Consider the following 19,060-nt stretch of genomic DNA (forward strand, 5'->3'; position numbering starts at 1 on the left):
TTGTTTTGAGAAATTGTCAATATTATTAGTATGTTTTATCATTTTCTATAAATTGACCCATCTTTGACGTGGTATTTCTATTCAGCTCACTTTCTACCCTTGTTCTACCTTAAAATAGAACATAATTGCCCCAGTACTCCATCAAGGCACGAAAAAGACCATTTTGAAACTAATTAAAGATTTTAAGGCGAAATGAGGTCTTAAAAGTTTTATTACAGAAAAAAAGCACTATTACAGCAGCACTTACTCCAACTCAACATCTTCATTCTTCTTGACTCATATTCATCATAGCTGTTCTTTAAATTTTGAGTCACAAAGAAGAAAGAGACAAACATTTCTCATTGGTTCAACGCCATCATAACATCGTTTTTCTTATAGCATTGTACATCCACATCTTACGTAAGCAATATTCAAACAAATTAAGTTTGAGGAATGTTTTCTAAAAATTTAAATCAAAACATGTTAAAACACCATAAGATATGTTAAGAAATATAAATTGATGTATTAAAAAATTAAAATGCAATGTTAAATTTGCTCCTAAAAATCATTCTATTCTTAAGAAGCATGAGAAAGAAATTGTACTTGAAACTGAAAATGATCATCAGAACCAACAACTCACGTGAATCATCAAATGAATAATTTAATGCTTATCAGCAGTAAAAATAAATAAGGAAAATAAGGGGGAGAAAACTAATGCAAAATATAAAAACATTATGAAATATTTTCATGATTTATAAACATGTTTTCTTAACTTGATAATATACTGCTGAAGCTATTATATTAAAAACTTCTGTACATCGTGCAAAGCAGAAATTTGGCTACAGGAAGTGTGTTTGTGACACTGGAGAAGTCAGGAGGTTTAGTTCTGTATCTCTGTATTTAATTTTGCATTCCTTTATTTTTGGCTCTTTTTCTTGTACTTTCTCAGCCTTCTTTGTTCCATATTGCATTTCGTCTGGATGAACCAAGTGTTAATTAGTAAATGTGAGGCATAATTGTAAAGCTGTTCTCAGACAGAAAGTCGACGCTCACTTTTTGGCCCACGGATATGCAAGTTGACGGAGCCCGTTATCACATGACTATTGTTCAAGAAGAAGCCAGGTCTTTCACCATGATGTCATAAGCAACTGGGCCTCGGAATGTAAATCCAAGGTAGAAATGAATGTTTTCATTACCATGAGGCACTGAAGGTACATAAAGAGGAAGGATATTGAACTTCTTTTTCTGTGGGCCCTCAAGATAAACGGCTCCATCTTCAGTCCATCCAGAAACACGTTTCAGCATCTTGGCAATTTCAGGCATTCTCCACGCTTTCCCGCTAAACCATTTTATGCGTTTCTCAGAGACAGAGAAACCCTTGGTAACACTTTCAAACTTACTCTTGTGGACAAACTTATTCAATCCACTTCCATTGCCCAGAAAAAAGTGTGTGTAAATCCTCCTCTTCCGCTGTGGAATATCTTTCATCTTGGTCCAGTAGCTCTTTTCCAGGTGTTCGATGGCTGTTTGTACAGTTTCATATTTGATTTCTTTCTCATGGTCTGTATCATCATCTTCTGGCCAGAATAGTAAAGTCAGCAAAAACAGAGCACTGGGTAAACATTTTCTTTTATCAACTGGGAACTGGCGACAAAGTGCCTGCATCTCTCTCAGCGGAACTGCCTTTGCAGGACTAGGTGAAAGGCAGTTCCGAGCGATATGGGCCACGATGTAATTGACAATATCCCGTTGTGTTAATCTAGCCTCTAAAGGATTTTGAGGGTAGAGTGACAGAATGCACTCCAGCACATCTGCTGGATTCTTTGGGTCAGTCAACTTGGAAAGAAGGGATGTTACATTACCCCCACCAAGGCGACAAATGACCATGCGCTTCTGAAAAGGTGTCAGACTGGATGGGTTTGACTGCCCTGGTTGAAGTGGAGTATTATAACCTTCACTGAAGTACTTCCCATACTCAGATGATTTTTTTGCTAGCCATGCTAATGGATGGCTTATCTTTTCCTCTGGACTTACCATGGTTCTTTCTCCTTCATCTGCATCAACATCTGTCTGGAAGTAACTCAGATCTTCTGAAATCCATTCTAAGGCATACTGCACTGTGTTCTTAAGGTTCTTCAAAGAGCCATGAAACCTTTCCCATGGTTCATTGACTTCCTCAGGAATGTAATCTGTAAGCAAGTACTTTGTACATTCAGAAAGGCCATTGGCTTTGTTTGAAAACACGTCCAATGAAGAAATGAGTTTGAGTAGGCTGCATCCAACCTCAGCCTCAGCAAAAAAGCATGAATTGTTTACAGATTCCATATCTGCAAGAGCTGCTTTCTCGGACTCTTGAAAACACTCCAAGGCTTTCAGAGCAGTCTCAACAGCATCTGATGTATTTTCTGCTGTTTTTAGTTTGTTGTCACTATCAATAGCTTTGCACTTTGCTTGGAACCATTTCCTGTACACCTGACCTTTGGTGTCGAGAATGTAGGAGTTGTGGGGCAGGTCTTTGGCTGCAGTCTCTGCCCAGTATTTTGCTTCTTCAAACTTCTCATATGTATAGTGAATACGAGCAAGCTGTTGTGCAAAGAATGGATCTCTCTGAAAACGATAGCAGGCCTCCTCAAGTACTTCAATTGCTTTGTCTGGGTGTTCATATTTACACACATGCTCAATCAGAGGAGAGAAAAAACTGTCATACGCGTCCCCTCGGCTTATCCTGGATCGCCTTATGAAGAGAGCTCTCAAAAAGGACAGATACTCCTCCCTTCCAAACCTGTGCTCAAAAAGCACATCCTGATGGAGCAAATCTTGTGCCAAACTGCTGTGAGTCCACTTGTTGCCCAGAAGCTGTTGGAGAATTTCCTTTGCAATAAGTGGATGGATGATTCGGACTGAGTCGATGTGTGTCGTGTCATCTTTAAGATGCAAGAAGACTAGTTTGGCCGGATCACTGAGAGAGTTCTTAAACTCATGTTGGCGAAACCTTTCCAGGTGGATTCTTAACGAAAGCAAAGCTTCACAATGTGACTGAGAGATAAAAGAGTCCTGGACATATGTATTCAGCAGTGCAACATACTGAATGAGGCGGGTGTCAACGGATTCGTGATTGATGTCTTGGAGCAGATGTTCCACAAATCCTTTAACATATTTCTCATCAAATCCCTCACACATCAAAACAAAAGTAAGGATGAACTGTGGCTCATAATCTTCTTCAAGTACCTCTCGCTTCCCAGCAAACATCTTTTTCTCTTGAGCTGACAGTTTGTGAGTGACAGACACGTTCTGTAAGGGAGACTCCTTGCATCTTTTTTCTGGATCATGGGATCTTCTACAGCTCAAAAGAATGAAACACAGCATTCCATTTGGCATTCTCTTGGTGTTAATGGCAACCTCTAGCTCATTTCTGATGTCATCGATGTATTCTTTATCGGAGTCTTCAATGAGAAGAAGCACAGGAACACACCTCTGTGGTTCTTCTTCTTCATATTCTCTGAACTCAACGGCGTGCTGTGCCACAACCGCAGCAGAGTATGATGGCTTCAGGATGGCGCACCTGAGATTTTTCCTGTTGTTCCACAGCACTTGTCTTGCCACAGTGCTTCCACCACTTCCTGGATGATGGTAGATGTTAATATGGTTTACATGAGTCTGATCTGCATTCACTTCCAAAGCGTTTTTGAGGAGTTTGGACACATCACGATAAGCATCTCTTTTAATGACCTCGCCGACATGCTTATGCTCAGCAAGCCAGAAATTCAGCCAGGTCACTCGCCCTCCACGGTAGAACTGATGCTCAATACTTTTTTTCTCCTCAGTGATGAACTCTTCTGTAGTTTCATCGCAATGATCAACTGTCAGAATCTCAAGCGAATACATCTGTTCCTCTTTGTTTGTTTTGAGGAGACATGTCCCCTTTGAGAAGACTGCTAGTTTTTTGGTGGCATGTGGATTTGTTGGCTGTATTTGCTGCATAGTTGCATTAATGTGACTCATTTTCATCCCGACAACACTGGAATTGTCAACCATTTGTGTTCCACATGAACCCTCTGCAAAGCTTTTCCACTTCTGAAAGTTTTTCTCTGATTCACAAATGCAAATGATGTCTTCGTGGCCTTCCATGTCTGTGAAAAACTCATAAAAGGTGTGCAAGACTGGTTTCTCAACTGGTGATGTGAGAAGGAAAATGACCTGAAATGTCCCTTTTGGAAGAATTTGTTTTGAAATCAAGGACACCGATTCCCGCAAGAGTGTCATTTTTGTCTTGATCCAAGTCATGTCATCACATTCAATTTCATTTCCTTTAAAGTCAGTCCGGCCATTACAAAAGATCCAGCTAGTTTGCTCAAACAAATGCAACTGGCGTGTGAATTCTTTGATGCCTGTGCCACTGGGCATCCTGTAGCTCTGCAGAAAGTGCATGTTTGCAGCATGATGCAGAAGGTATTTACTGCAAAGGCCTGATGTCTTTGAGTCAGGGTCAAAGTCAAATACACAGAATATGTTCATGTTATGCAGCCATTCAATGTGACAGAGGTCTTCAGGCTTGAATTTGTTGGTGACAAATATGAACCATTTCTCCTTTTCGATGAATTTCTTCCCACTAGTCATCAGCATCATCAGTTTCCTTCCAAGGTCTTGGCAGATGTGTGGTGCATTGAGGAACTGGTATCTTTCTGCTTCTTCTCTTTGGACATCTCGATCTCTGACTCGCTCGTAGAAGTCACTTCTGTCTTGTTCACTCACTGGCTCCGTTTTCGCCCCTACCCTTCGGTAAATTGTTGCTTTCTCAAATTCGACTTTGTTCGTAGAGTCTTTGAAGTTTGGCAACTTAACAGAGTATACTTTATTCTTAACAATATTTATTGAGGGAACAATATCAACCTCTACCACATACCTCTTTTCTTTACCTTCTCGATCTACTACCTCAATGAACCGAGGTGGCCGCACACATTGGCGTACATGCTCCTCATTAGAGGAGAAACTTCTCTCAATGTAGTCCAAGGCATCAATATAAATGTCTGTCTCTTTTACAGGGACACCAATAATCTCACCATGTGTATATTGATTATTATCCTTACTGTCCATCACCCCAAAGTGTATTGTGCCGTTTGTTCTGATATTCATACAGCCAGTGGCAAATTTCAGGACCTCTTTGGCAAATTTTGCTTGCAGTCTTGCACGATCCAATTTTGCAGCTTCAGCTAAAGATTTAAATTCATGGCATGGAGATATCAAATCAAAGGCACCTGACTCGGGCTGGAGGACCCTGTGCTTTACATATAAGAAATCAATACCTTCTGTATCAAATGGTCGTGGTTTGCAATCTTCCTTTGAGGGCAAAACACACAGTCCCTGAGCAGTTTGTTTCTCCTCCAAAACATTCTGAGTTTGAGCTGGGGAACTTCCACAAGTTGGAACAATCTGAACTGATTTCTTCTCCACCTCATTTTTTCCCGCACTATTGGACTTTTTCTTCTCCTGAGACTTTTTCTGAGAGTTAATAAGCTCATCCCTCCTTTTAATAATCAAGTGAGCAGGTCCTGATTTCATGCAAAACTCTTTCTTGAGGTAGTCCTCATCCACAGAACAAAGGATTTGTCCATTTACTTCTTCGTCATAGAGATTTTTTACATACTGTTCCTTCACCCCGATAGATTTGAGCCAGATGCTCACTTCTGATTCTGTCCAGTCCTGGAGTGGCTGCTGAAGGTTGTCAGCTACATAATGACAGAAAACAAGAATACGAAATTTACTATTCAAATTAGAAATCCAACATAGTCATCTACTAAAAGGTTTGTGCTTTAATATTGTTTCTTGTTTGAAATCATATTTATCCATTCAAACAATACGTTTTACATAATAAAAGTATTTTCCAATCGTCTGTTGCAAATATGGGGCATCCCAAGGTGCTGTTCTAAGTCGTTTGTTATTTTCATTTTATATAGTACATCTTGAACAGGTCATATGAATCTATGGAATTACGTTATCCTTTATGCCAATGACACTTTAAAAGCCCATTAATGCAAATATCTTTCCGATTAATAATTATTTGAACTGATATTCAATAGTGGAATAAATGTCATTCACAGCTGTGCAGATTCAAAACAATGAGGTTCAATAATCAATTGTAAAACTGCATGTCAGTGCTGCTTTATCATGTATCAGTGATTGAACTAAGGTATTATTGAGGCAACACACCTGAATCACTGGGGACCCGAATAAACACATTGAAATTAACCATTTCATTGTCATTTTAAGTCATTCAGCCATTTCCAGGTTGGTCAAAGTAAAATCAGGTTGCATTAAGCGAGTGGGCAACTGGCTTTTTAAACACAATCAACACGATGCGTCTTTCAACAAAAATCCAGAGTCAACGGGAAAACATCACTTCATAAAAAAAATAAAAAAAAACTCAGGAAATTTTTTTTTTGTTACAAAAACCTGCCTTACTGCTGGCGAGAAATGTCGCTGGAAGGTATTGCATTCACTGCACAGACTTTCGGGCTCTGTGTTTCACTGTTTTGGTGTAGTCACGGAGGCAGTGTTTTCCAGACTGAAGCATGCCTTTACCGAGTGGACAAGGCCGAAATCCCACTTTTGCTCAAAATGTCAGTGTCCTAACTGTGTTACGTGCTGATAAGAGATATAGCGAGCTACATTACCCAGAATCCTCAGCAGTACCGAGGTGGGAGTTGCAGGATGAACATGTCACTCAGTAAAAGTTCAGAGAGAAACCCATGCTGACCATCTCCAAGCCTTCTTTTAAAATGCACTACCCAGCATAACGTGGTGTCAGACAAAGGAGTCTGTAGAGCAGGGGTAGGCAACCTGTTCCAGAAAGAGCCATGAGGGTGCAGGTTTTCTTTGCAGCCACTGACTCCACCAGGTGATTTTACTGATTAATATCACTTTGAGCAGATGTAATCAGTTAATCAGTGAAATCACCTGGTGGAGTCAGTGGCTGCAAAGAAAACCTGCACCCTCATGGCTCTTTCTGGAACAGGTTGCCTACCCCTGCTGTAGAGCGACAGATGACTGCAGACCACAGAGCGACTTGTAGCTAAGCAACAAGGTGAGCTACCAAAGGTTACAAGCAGGCTAATCAATGCTAATGGCGGAAGCTAGCGGCAATGGCAGCGAGAGCAGCAACATGCCAGAGCTAGCGTCAGGGCAAAGTCCACAGCAAAACTCCACTACGGATAAGCTAGGTCTAAGTACACCCTCACCCACGCACTTCACTGGAAATCTTGCTGATAACTGAAAACATTTCAAGCAGAGATTTGAATCTTTATATATGGCTGCAAGTGGAGCAGGAGAAAGATGAGAAAGTGCAAGCTCAAATCTTTCTTCATATGATAGGTGAAGATGCACAGGACATTTGTAGCAGTTTTCAGACTGATCCAGAAAATCTCAAATTGTTGGGCGCTGGTGAGTGATAACATGGAGTCATGTTTTTGCGGCGCTCCTGACGAGGGCAAACTTTTTTATAAATATTTTACTTTTTTCGGTCAACCCCAAATAGAGCTGACCAACTCACAGTATACTGATCCATCAAAGCTTTTGGTTCCCAATTTTGCACACCAATTATGACAGATCAGAAGCTGCCATGAGCAAAAATAAATCCTATAAAGTCCACGCCGCTAAAGCCCTGGGCTCTGCTAGAGCCTTGAGCGACAAGGCTGTGGACGTATCTGAGGTGATGGCTGGATACTGTCTCATAAAGACTCATGCACGCATGATTTAAATGCCAAAATAGGCTCTGCACGGGACAATATGGCGAAACAAGAAACTCGTCTGAAGGATCTGGAAGGCAGACTGAACATGTACTTGGATAAGATGACGAATATGGAGGGGGATGTCAACTGGCTAAAGTCAGAGGTTGCTATGCTACACCTAAAGCTAGATGACCTGGAAGGACGGCAGCACCGAGGCAATGCTCGCATTATCGGGATAAAAGAGGGAACTGAGAACAGCAGAGGCCAGCGACCTACAGATATTTTTTTTTAAAGGTACTTCAAGAGCTGCTGGACCTCGACTTTGCTCCGACTTTGGACAAGTCCACCATGGCCTGCAGCCACCACCCAGCGAAGGAGAACCCCCGAGAGCTATTGTGGTGAAATTTCACTATTTTCAAGTGAGAGAGATGGTGTTCCGTAAAGCTGCCCGCACAACCTCACTGACCCTCCGTGGATAAAAAATGGGTATCTTCCCCGACTACACCGCTGTGGTGTAGAGGAGAACGGATTTCACGGAGGCTAAGTGGCACCTGAGGAACTGTCAGGGGATCAAGTTTGGGCTCGTCTTTCCCACAGTTCTTTGTATTACCATGTCAACAGGCCAAGAAACACGATTCAAGGACCCATCTGTAGCGACTGACATTATTCGGAAGAATCTAAAGCCTTAACACCGTATTGACGGCTAACAAGAATTACCAGCTAACTGCTGATGATAGTTTAAGACATTGAAAGGGGAAGCTTCCACTCAGATCATGTAACTTTCCTTTTTTTCTTGAATGCAGGACTAGTAATGTGGTCTTTATTTATTTTTGTTTGCTTGTATGTGGACCCCCGAGGGAGGCTAGACATTGCTACACGAGAGGCCCGGGGCTTCCCTCCTTGTTGGCTGCTGGTGAAGAGCCGCTGGCAGGCCTCATACATTGTGGTCGCGTTGTTGCCGAATGTGACGTTGCTCCGCGGGTGTCGATATGAAAAATATTATTCCTATTATTATTACAACATAAAAAATAATGAAATAAATCTAATGTAAAAAAATACCACAATCTAATCCTCATTTCCAATGTTATTTAAGAGTTGTTGATTTTAAAAAAAGCTTGCTGTTGCTGACCAACTTTACGGAGATGCAGATTTCATTTTCCAACAGGACTTGGCATCTGCACACAGTGCCAAAGCTACCAGTACCTGGGTAAGGACCATGGTATCCCTGTTCTTATTGGCCAGCAAACTCGCCTGACCTTAATCCCATAGAAAATCTATGGGGTATTGTGAAGAGGAAGATGCGACACACCAGACCCAAAAATACAGAAGAGCTGAAGGCCACTATCAGAGCAACCTGGGCTCTCATACCACTTGAGCAGTGCCACAAACTAATCGACTCCATGCAACACCACATTGCTGTAGTAATTCAGGCAAAAGGAGCCCCAACTACGTATTGAGTGCTGTACATGCTCATACTTTTCATGTTCATACTTTTCAGTTGGCCAACATTTCTAAAAATCCTTTTTTGTATTGTCTAAGTGCAACCCAAATTCCAATGACGTTGGGATGTAAAAATGTAAATAAAAACAGAATACAATGATTTGCAAATCCTCTTCAACCTATGTTCAATTGAATCCACCACAAAGACAAGATATTTAATGTTCAAACTGATAAACTTTATTGTTTTTGTGCAAATATTTGCTCATTTTGAAATGGATGCCTGCAACACGTTTCAAAAAAGCTGGGACAGTGGTATGTTTAGCACTGTGTTACATCACCTTTCCTTCTAACAACACTCAAACTTTTGGGAACTGAAGACACTAATTGCTGAAGCTTTGTAGATGGAATTCTTTCCCATTTGTGTTTTATGTAGGACTTCAGTTCAACAGTCCAGGGTCTCCATTGTTGTATTTTGCGCATCATAATGCACCACACATTTTCAATTTTCAGGTCTGGACTGCAGGCAGGCCAGTCTAGTACCCGCACTATTTTACTACGCAGCCACGCTGTTGTAACACATGCAGAATGTGGCTTGGCATTGTCTTGCTGTAATCGTCCCTGAAAAAGACATTGCTTGGATGGCAGCATGTGTTGCTCCAAAACCTGGATATACCTTTCAGCATTGATGGTGTGATCACAGATGTAAGTTGCCCATGCCATGGGCAAACACACCCCCATATCATCACAGATGCTGGGTTTTGAACTTTCACTGGTAACAATCTGGATGGTCTCTTTCCTCTTTTGTCCGGAGGACACGACGTCCATGATTTCCAAAATCAATCTGAAATGTGGACTCATCAAACCACAGCACTTTTTCACTTTGTGTCTGTCCATTTCAAATGAGCTCAGGCCCAGAGAAGTCGGCAGCATTTCTGGATGTTGTTGATGTATGGCTTTTGCTTTGCATGGTAGAGTTTTAACTTGCACTTATAGATGTAGCGACGAACTGTGTTAGCTGACAATGGTTTTCTGTAGTGTTCCTGAACCCACATGGTACAATCCTTTATACAATGATGACGGTTTTTAATGCAGTGCTGCCTGAGGGATCGAAGGTCACGGGCATTCAATGTTGGTTTTCGGCCTTTCTGCTTATAGTCTATCGGCGTAGGTAATTTTTTAAAACTTCTGGGAAGAATTTTCAAAAATGCAGTTAATTTATTCTAAATACTCCATAAAGTAACAAAAGGCATGTTGCCAATTTTTATGAGGGGTTTCGGGTATTTTGAGAAAGGAAATGTATTTAAGCGTGAAAAATGGGGGAGGTGGCCCAGAAAGCTAAATCATTTGGCTGTAATAATAATTATATCGAATGCAATTTCTAAAAAATATTGTTCTCTAGTTTTTTATTATAATAGCAAATTAAGAAAGTATTTCAAACACAACAGAAATGTTCTTTATGTCGTTTTTTTCATCTTTTTATTTAGCTTTAAGTGTCTTTCCTTGTTGATTCTTTTGACCATATGCATTAGGGCTACTTCACATCGTCATCAACTTCCTCATCGTCGTCTGGTGGCAGAGATGATCTATTGGCACAAATGTCCTCTTCTCCTCTGCAGTGACGGAGTTCTGTGCAAGCTTGTTCTTCTTACAGGAGCACTGTCTGGTACACTTCATTGAATATTGGCTGCTTGCACCACAGGCACACTTCACTAGCTTTAGCATACAGTCTGGTGCTAGAGACTCTCTGGACAGCACAGGCATCAGTTTACCATCTTCTTCATTCCAACCTAGAGTGAGTGGATCAGGGTTGACTGGTTCCAGAATGATATCCTGAGTCCAGATGTTCCCTTGCAGATGAGCCCGTCGAATGTGTTCGGCCCAGGCTCCTGGTGTTGGTGGAAGTTTGTCCACTCCCTGGTCTGGTTTCAATTGCTTGAACAATACCCACCTCAGATCTTTGGCTTGTGTAACTTTTACTCTTTTTGGGCAGAAGAGGGCACACAAATGCTTCACAGCCACCAGCAACCTCTGTTGATGGCTCATCGCCAACACCCAGGTTTATGAGGGCAGAAATCACCTTGGGGACAGCAGCCATAAAGGTGTTGAAAGATGTCACCTTGCCTTTTCCTCTGATATGCCCTGTGGTGTCACACCCTGTAAGTGCATGCCAGTTGATGAGGGCAGCTGCCTTTCTAGGTCCAAGAGCATCAGAGATAGGCTGCAATAGAAGTGTGCGGCAGCAGTCTCCAGTACCCATGATGAGTGCAGCATTTCTGTCAAGTTGAGGCACTCTACGGAGAGCCAACAGAAGAACATCTGTGTCCTCTGAATAGATGTGGACAGTGACACTGGCTACTCCCCCCTCCCCCGCAGACAGAGAGCCGAGCAGCGCTGCAGCAGAAAAAAAACTCAAAGTCTTCACATAAAACGAGCTCCTTCTGCATGCATAGCTCCAGAAATTCATTTATAGGCTTTATTTTACAGTTGAAACCCTTCATGTTTCCAAAGTTTGCTCATATACAGTGTGAGAGTGAAGAGTCTCTGGTTCCCTCAGACACACACAGAGAGAGAGAGAGAGAAAGAGAGAGAGAGAGAGGAGAGAGGAGAGAGGGGGAGAGAGAGAGGGAGGGAAGGAGGAGGAAAAAGTGTTATTAGATGTAAAAAAGCAGGGAAGCAATTTTAATAAACGATCAGCTTCACCACACAGCCTCAGTGAAACAGTGAAGTGTGAAAAACTGATTCAGAAAGTTTTTTTAATCCAGGATTTCATCTTTAAAAGAGCAGATTTACTCCTTTACTTCTTCCAGAATTTTTTTTTTCATTTTCTTTTTATTATTGTTGTTTATGCACCAATGACACCAGATCAAATTACTTGTATGTGAGAACTTACTTGGCAATAAATTTGATTCTGATTTGACAATCAAATCAATCCAGATTTAGCTCTTGTTCAAACAAGACAATTAGGGTTTTTTTATATATATATATATATATATATATATATATATATATATATATATATATTAATTAATAAGTATGCAATTCCACTCAAAAATGTTGAAAAAAAAAAAAAAAAAAAAAAAGCTAAACTGTCAACATGACAGAAAAACTCTGCCTGGACTCTTACTGGACTAAAGGTACAGTGTGTCATTTTTTTTAAAGAAGACAGCAAATGTTATGTCCATCAAATATTAATGTGTTTTTAAACTTTTCGATGTCATATACGTATTTTCTTAACAGACAGAAAAATACAAAAAAGAACGTATTTTGATATTACAACATAAGTGTAAATTTTTTTGTCTCTTATTCTTGCTTTAAATGCATCTAAAACCAGTCAAAATGACTCGCAACGTACCGCCTCGGGTGATAATTGCCAACAGCACCCCCATACTAAAAATTTCTGGGGAGAACCCTGTATCGTGTGCACGAGACCACTGTATGGAGAGTGCGTTCATAGCATCTTCTTGCAAGATACTGTGGCGGGAAACATTAGATAACAAACATCGCATCAATTAACATGCCTTTTGAAGAATATATTGAACAGAATGTCCTTTCTAAAACCTCCAAAACCGGGCCAGATACCAGGGAAAGCGCCAGTCAAACGCAAAGCATCAACCCCTGCAAGTGCAGAAGCTTCAAAGAAGAGGTATGAAGAGAAAGGAAGAGAGAGGAAGTTTGTGAGTAGCTGGACACAGGTTTATCCGTGGCTGGGGCAGAAGGAAGAGGACAACACAATATACTGCCATGTCTGTCGGGATTTTCCTTCAATTGCGGACCAGTAAGTCATTTTTAAATGTTGAAATAAAATAATTTGATTTGCTTTATCAAAAAACATACTGGCAAATGATCATGCATTGAACAGTGATGAATTCAGAAAACACAAGGAGAGAAGCAGATGCATATTGGCATCTACCAATTATTTAAAAATTTTCCCCAATTATGAACAATCGCAGGAGAGAAACATTATGAGCTATGTCTTGGTTAACAGATTAAAAGGCTCGAGGCTATGCATGCAATATGTAAAAAAAAAATAGTTTTTTGGAAATTCAATTTTATTACCCACACAGGAGAGAAGCAATTTCTGAAAAAGTGTAATTTCAGGACTTCCACAGTAGCATGCCCCCAGACACCCCTAGGTGACACGCGCCATTGGCGTATGTATCGAGTGCCTTTGGCACGCTTCATGCGGCTGGTTGTCCGGACAACCAGCTTTTCCTATAGAACAAGTAAACCACCAGGGTTACTTGTCCTATGGACAAGTACACTAAAAAGCTTAATGTCAATGCCTGCACAGGAACACCTAAAATGTCAACCCCAAATAATATGTTCACAATAATCTTGAAATGGTCAAGGAACTTGGTAAAAATACCAGTGCAATACGTAGTAAACACGGCGGCGGCATGTTCACTGTTTTCGGCGATCTTTTTCAAAACTTTCACCATTTATTTCCTATTCTTTCGTGAAAATAACCTAACTAAACACGGATGAATGCAATGCCAGGCACTCAAAAATGGCAAAAACCCGAAGTTAATGAAGGTGGTCCGCAAGTAGTAGCTACACTATCGCTGCTCCGGAAAAATAACAAAGGCGATAAACAGACGCTAGAATCAAAAATGCTATAATTATAGTATTAGAAACAGCAGCAACAAAAATCAAAGCCTCCCTTACCATTCCGTATTCTGCAGCCTTTCAAAATCCACTGGAATTGGCACGTCTCTTGCATCTGCTTCAGCTCCGCCATAAGCACCGTCTGCATTATTTTCGCTGCCAGAATGCTCCTGGTTTGAATGTTCGTCCGAAAGATACGGCTCCAATCTGTAGGGTCTAATCACTGCTGCAACATCCTCAGGATCCGAGTCAGTCTCGATTTCCTCACAGAAATAATCCACACTTGAAGAGGAATCAGAAAAGTTCGCAATCTTGTCACTGTCCATGCTGAGGTCCATCTGTTCCTGTTGTCAATCTAACAGACAAAGACGGGACTCTACACGCTGTGACATCACAGCATCACATGCCCTGCTGATGGAACGCTGCCAGCGCGCTTTCCAAGAAACACACTTTTGAGAAGTTGTACAAACTTTATTTCTCAGTGATGATTAAAATCACTTTCAACATACTATATTGTATGTATATTTTTGATATTTATATCAGTTTGACCTAATTTTTTAGGTGTCATATCCACTTTAAACATGCAATCATGAAATGTCTTGTCAGCATCGTCCCTGGGACCAAAGAGATGGCACTCTTTTAGTACAGCCTTCAGTTTGGTGATTGCCTGGTCCTAGCATACAACCTTGGCCTGGGAGAGGCAGTGATGCTGCTGTGCTGTAGCTCTGTCAGAAATTGTAACCAGCTGCTCAATCTCTTCAGAGAGCCTTGCTAGCTCAGGTCCTGTGAGACAAAACTTGAGCAAAGTCTGAGGGTATGTTGTGATTCCTGATATGTTTTTACATATTTCTCTATAAATATTTATTTTTGGTTAGTATGAACACTATTGTTAAAATATAATATCTTAAAATTATATTTTAAGAGCACTTTGTTAAAGTAATCTTCTTAAGGTGCATTTACACATAACCAAGACGCGTTACAAATGTCATTTTTCTGTCATTCGTGACACATTCCTGACATTCTTAATGTGACTTAACGCATCTGAATAGGTTTCTTAATAGTGCGTGTTGGTGCGTGATATTCTTGATATTCGTGGAGGATGTTTTTGCCTGTCAAAAAAATCTTCCACGAATGTCACACACCACCCTCATTTCGTCTCATGTCGTGGAGGTCGCAACTGAGTGTATTGATCCGTCTTGATGAGTAGTGATCCTTAATAGAACGTGACAACGTTCGTAGTGGTTCCTGTGATGGTTCTTGGAGCCCAAACTGTCACGCATTATTACGAAGTGACACGGAAACTGTCAAGTTTTGACACGACAATTAAACTCAGCTCCAAATGTCGTTCCACAGTTCCTGCTGAAGCTCCTCAGGACGCTCCTGCAGGTGTTCCACCTGCTGTTGTAACCGATGAGCGGGAGAACGAGTCTGAGCCAGAGGAACCAGAGGAGCGAGAGGAGACTCACGTGCAGCCAGACATCTCTGCACCTCCTCCAGTCCGGCGGAGGAAGAATCGTGCGCACAATTAAACCCTGCTGCACTGCATTCAGTTTGATTGCTGACACCAAGTCGGCTAAAAGTCTAATTTCAGTGCTCCTCAGTGCGCTCCTGCAGGTGTTCCACCTGCTGCATGTGCCTGTTGTTTGGGAAAATGCGCGAGACGAGAGCCGCATGAAGCCACACATCTGGCTCTGTCCTCCTCCTCCTCTCTGCGCCACTCCATGGCACAGAGCCCAACTACACGTGCAGTCACAAAGTTCTTCTGAAAAACTGGAGCGATCTGAATTTGGTTGGATGAATATGGGTGTGTGTGTGTGTGTGTGTGGAGACAATTCACCTCATTCACAACATGACAGAACTTAACGATGCGCTGTTACGCGCAATAGCGCGAAACACTATTCTTGACCGCGCGTAATGGTTCCTGATAATTCTCCAGCAACACGCGTCATTAATCATTAAGAATAGTGTTTCGCGTTGTATTCTTGACCGCGCGTAATGGTTCCTGATAATTCTCCAGCAACACGTGTCATTAATCATAACATGTGGTAACAGGTTGCAACAGTTCCTGAGGACACCTGACGCCTCTTCCCCGAATCATCACATTTGTGATCAGCGGCCAAGAATGTGTACTTCGTGGCATTCATGACTTGTCGTCGTTATGTGTAAACGCAGCATTACATAGAAACAGCATTTGGAAAATTAGGGTTTTTAACACGTTTAAATATGGTTTCAAAAACTACCTAAACCATTATAGAAAAATTGGCAACATCACTTTTTGTATTCAATATAGTCCAAATATTAGTTTTAGCATGGTTGCCAAAATTCTACCCAAAATTTTTAAAACCTTTATTATTTTTTTTTAACATTAGCCGATATACTATTATGTGTAGAAAGTTCTCCAGATTCTCTGAATCTTCTGATTATATTATGGACTGTAGATGATGGAATCCCTAAATTCCTTGCAAATGAACGTTGAGAACATTGTTCTTAAACTGTTGGACAATTTTTTTCACGCAGTTGTTCACAAAGTTGTGATCCTCACCCCATCTTTGCTTGTGAACAGTTGAGCCTTTTGGGAATGCTCCTTTTATACCCAATCATGATACTCACCTGTTTCCAATTAACCTGTTCACCTGTGGAATGTCCCAAACAGGTGTGCTTTGAGCATTGATCAACTTTCCCAGTCTTTTGTTGCCACTGTCCCAGCTTTTTTGAAATGTGTTGCAGGCACCCATTTCAAAATGAGCAAATATTTGCACAAAAACAAAAGTCTATCAGTTTGAATATTAAATATCTTGTCTTTGTGGTGTATTCAATTGAATATAGGTTGAAGAGGATTTGCAAATCATTGTATTCTGTTTTTATTTACATTTCACACAATGTCCCCAACTTCATTGGAATTGGGGTTGTAGTATGTGCTTTGTAAAAGAAAGAAAATAAAATTGTGTGTGTGGGTGGGAGGAGTAAAACAGTTATTCATGCACTCACCCATAGTTTCTTTTTTCTTACATCAGCGTGTTCTTACGAAGTCTGAAACACAAAAAGCACAAGCATTTACAGTTAGAGCATTGCTGTTAAGGACAAATAAAAATAGACATCTCACTAAATTTCAGATGTAAACTGGTGTGAGGTGTGAGGTACAATTTGCTTTATCATTCATACCAATGTTTAAGAAAAATGTCAAATTGGATTGAGGTGAGAGCAGGAATGACTTATTTCAAAGATGAAATCAGTAATTTACTAATGTGGTCTACTTGGCTGGAACTCTGATCTTTGCCTCCTGGTTGTCCATGATCTGACAAGTGTGTGTTGTTTTATTTGTTAGTATGTCCAAAGCAGATGGTCACCCATCGAGTCTGGTCTGCTTGAGGTTTCTTCCTGTCATCAAGAAATGCCAGAGTGTTTTTCCTAGCCATTGTTGCTAATGTGCTTACTCATGGCAAGGGTAAGGTTTAAACCTTGTTTGTGTGTGTGTTTATCTTGTAATTTGGTGCCATATAAATAAACTGATGTGAATGTTTTTGTGATGTCCACTTTAGATTTTTCACTAACTTCACATTTGTTTTTCTAAATAATTCAGCAGAAAACAAGTTAGATCAAATTTTACAGGCAAAAATGCAAAGTTAGTCCGATTCAAACTTTTGCTTTCATCCTTTGTCTATGCTATACAGATGTGTTGAAGCAACATGGGCTGTATGATGCGTTTCCCACTGTGGCTTACCAAGGTTGGTTTCCCAGTAGCTATGTTTGTTGTTGACTTAGTGGGGGTGCCCCGTATGCCTGCATCCACGTAACACATCAGGGTCCCCAAGGGTGCTGCAGGGCTGCTGAAGTTGGAGGGTGAGCCGATATGGTACTACTCTCGGTCCCACTACACTGCGAGGTACATTTGAAAATGATCTAACAGCGATGCCTCACATTCACCCATTCACACAAAAATGTCAGGGTGCTTACCATGCAAGGTGCTCAACTACACACCAGGAGCAACTTGGGGATTAATGGCCTTGCCCAAGAGTCCTTAGTGATTTTTCTGGTTTGATGGGGATTTGAACCAAGGATCCTCTGGCCTCAAGCTCACAGCATGAATCACTTGGTCATAACCTTCTATGTAACATAAACAGTAACAAAAATAAAATATTCTTTAAAAAATGCCATAGATGCAGTAAGCTTGAAAATGCTCACACTAGACAGAAAAACTAAACGCATTTAGCAAGTTGTCAGAATGCAAACAAAGCAGAATAACAAAATGACCATTTCCATTAACTGATGGAATGTAGCTGCTGGGTTGTGTGTTCTAAAGATAAATGTCATTCCAGTGAGGGAACTGTAAATCCTGTAGACATGGTGAGATCCACCAAATATTCCTTTTTGTTTTTTCATCTAATACTGCTGTAAAATCTTTTATTTTGGTTAACAGGCTCTTCATCTGTTACTCTGTCCACACTTGCACCTTCATGTATTTCAGAATGTCATGTGATGCTTTCTGTCCGTCATATAACCTGTAACAGCAGAAAAACTATTTCTATTACTGTTTTTTGAAACAAGGCTTATTTGAATGGCCTGAAAAATCAACTCATTCGAGCATAAAAACTTTTTTCCAACATGTGACTATCACCAAAAACATGTTTACATGAAACATATTTTCAATTCGCTGCTTCATTTTGCACAATTTGGAAGGTCATGGAAGGTGACTATTGTCATTTCATTGTGGTTGCTGCTTCCTCTGTTCTGTTCCACATGTCTGGGGTCTTTTTTCTGTCTCCCTGCTGTAGCTAAGGCACATGAAGAGGCAAGGAGGTGCCCTCCCAGAACAGAGCCGCATTGCTAAATAAAGAAGCAATGAAAAAGATTTCCATTTCCCTAAAGTGGTCCTAAATTAAATAAATTAACTTTATTTATTTTTGCAGTTTAAAATATTTTGTCTCATTTCCAGCAACAGCCCAGCTGTAAATTCATAACGTGACTGAAAAATAAAATAAATTAAATTTATTTCCTTAACTTGAAGCACTCAAGAGTGCAAACCTCCGCCAAGGCCATGGGGTCACTGACGCCATAACATCTACACGCCGTGGAATCACTGAACCTAAAAAAGTCCAACAATGATGTTTGCTCAGTAGTAAAAAAGTTTCAAAAAAGTTTTTTTAGTTTGGGAGGTCCTGCGACTTGTACTACAGTTTGATAGATATACAGGAAATCACGCATTCATTATTAATAATAATTATTTTTATAGGACTTTCCCAGGAATCGTAGTTTGTCTTCTGGGGTGCTTCTGGCAAAATTTAAACATGCAGTGGTCCAGCCTTTGATTAAGA

General features: G+C 40.7%; 1 protein-coding gene across 1 annotated transcript; it reads right to left on the bottom strand.

The window, feature by feature from the left end:
- Positions 1–274: 274 nt before the first annotated feature.
- samd9l (sterile alpha motif domain containing 9 like) lies at positions 275–17,852 on the bottom strand. Its single transcript, XM_034189726.1, has 4 exons — positions 17,703–17,852; positions 17,470–17,624; positions 16,737–16,778; positions 275–5,705 (listed from the first exon to the last, which is right to left on the bottom strand). The coding sequence occupies exons 3-4, from the start codon at positions 16,738–16,740 to the stop codon at positions 1,087–1,089; spliced, it is 4,623 nt and encodes a 1,540-aa protein (XP_034045617.1). The 5' UTR covers positions 16,741–16,778; positions 17,470–17,624; positions 17,703–17,852; the 3' UTR covers positions 275–1,086.
- Between the last annotated feature and the right edge of the window lie 1,208 nt (positions 17,853–19,060).

This window comes from Thalassophryne amazonica, chromosome 16 (genome assembly GCF_902500255.1).
Source record: "Thalassophryne amazonica chromosome 16, fThaAma1.1, whole genome shotgun sequence".
NCBI lineage: Eukaryota > Metazoa > Chordata > Actinopteri > Batrachoidiformes > Batrachoididae > Thalassophryne > Thalassophryne amazonica.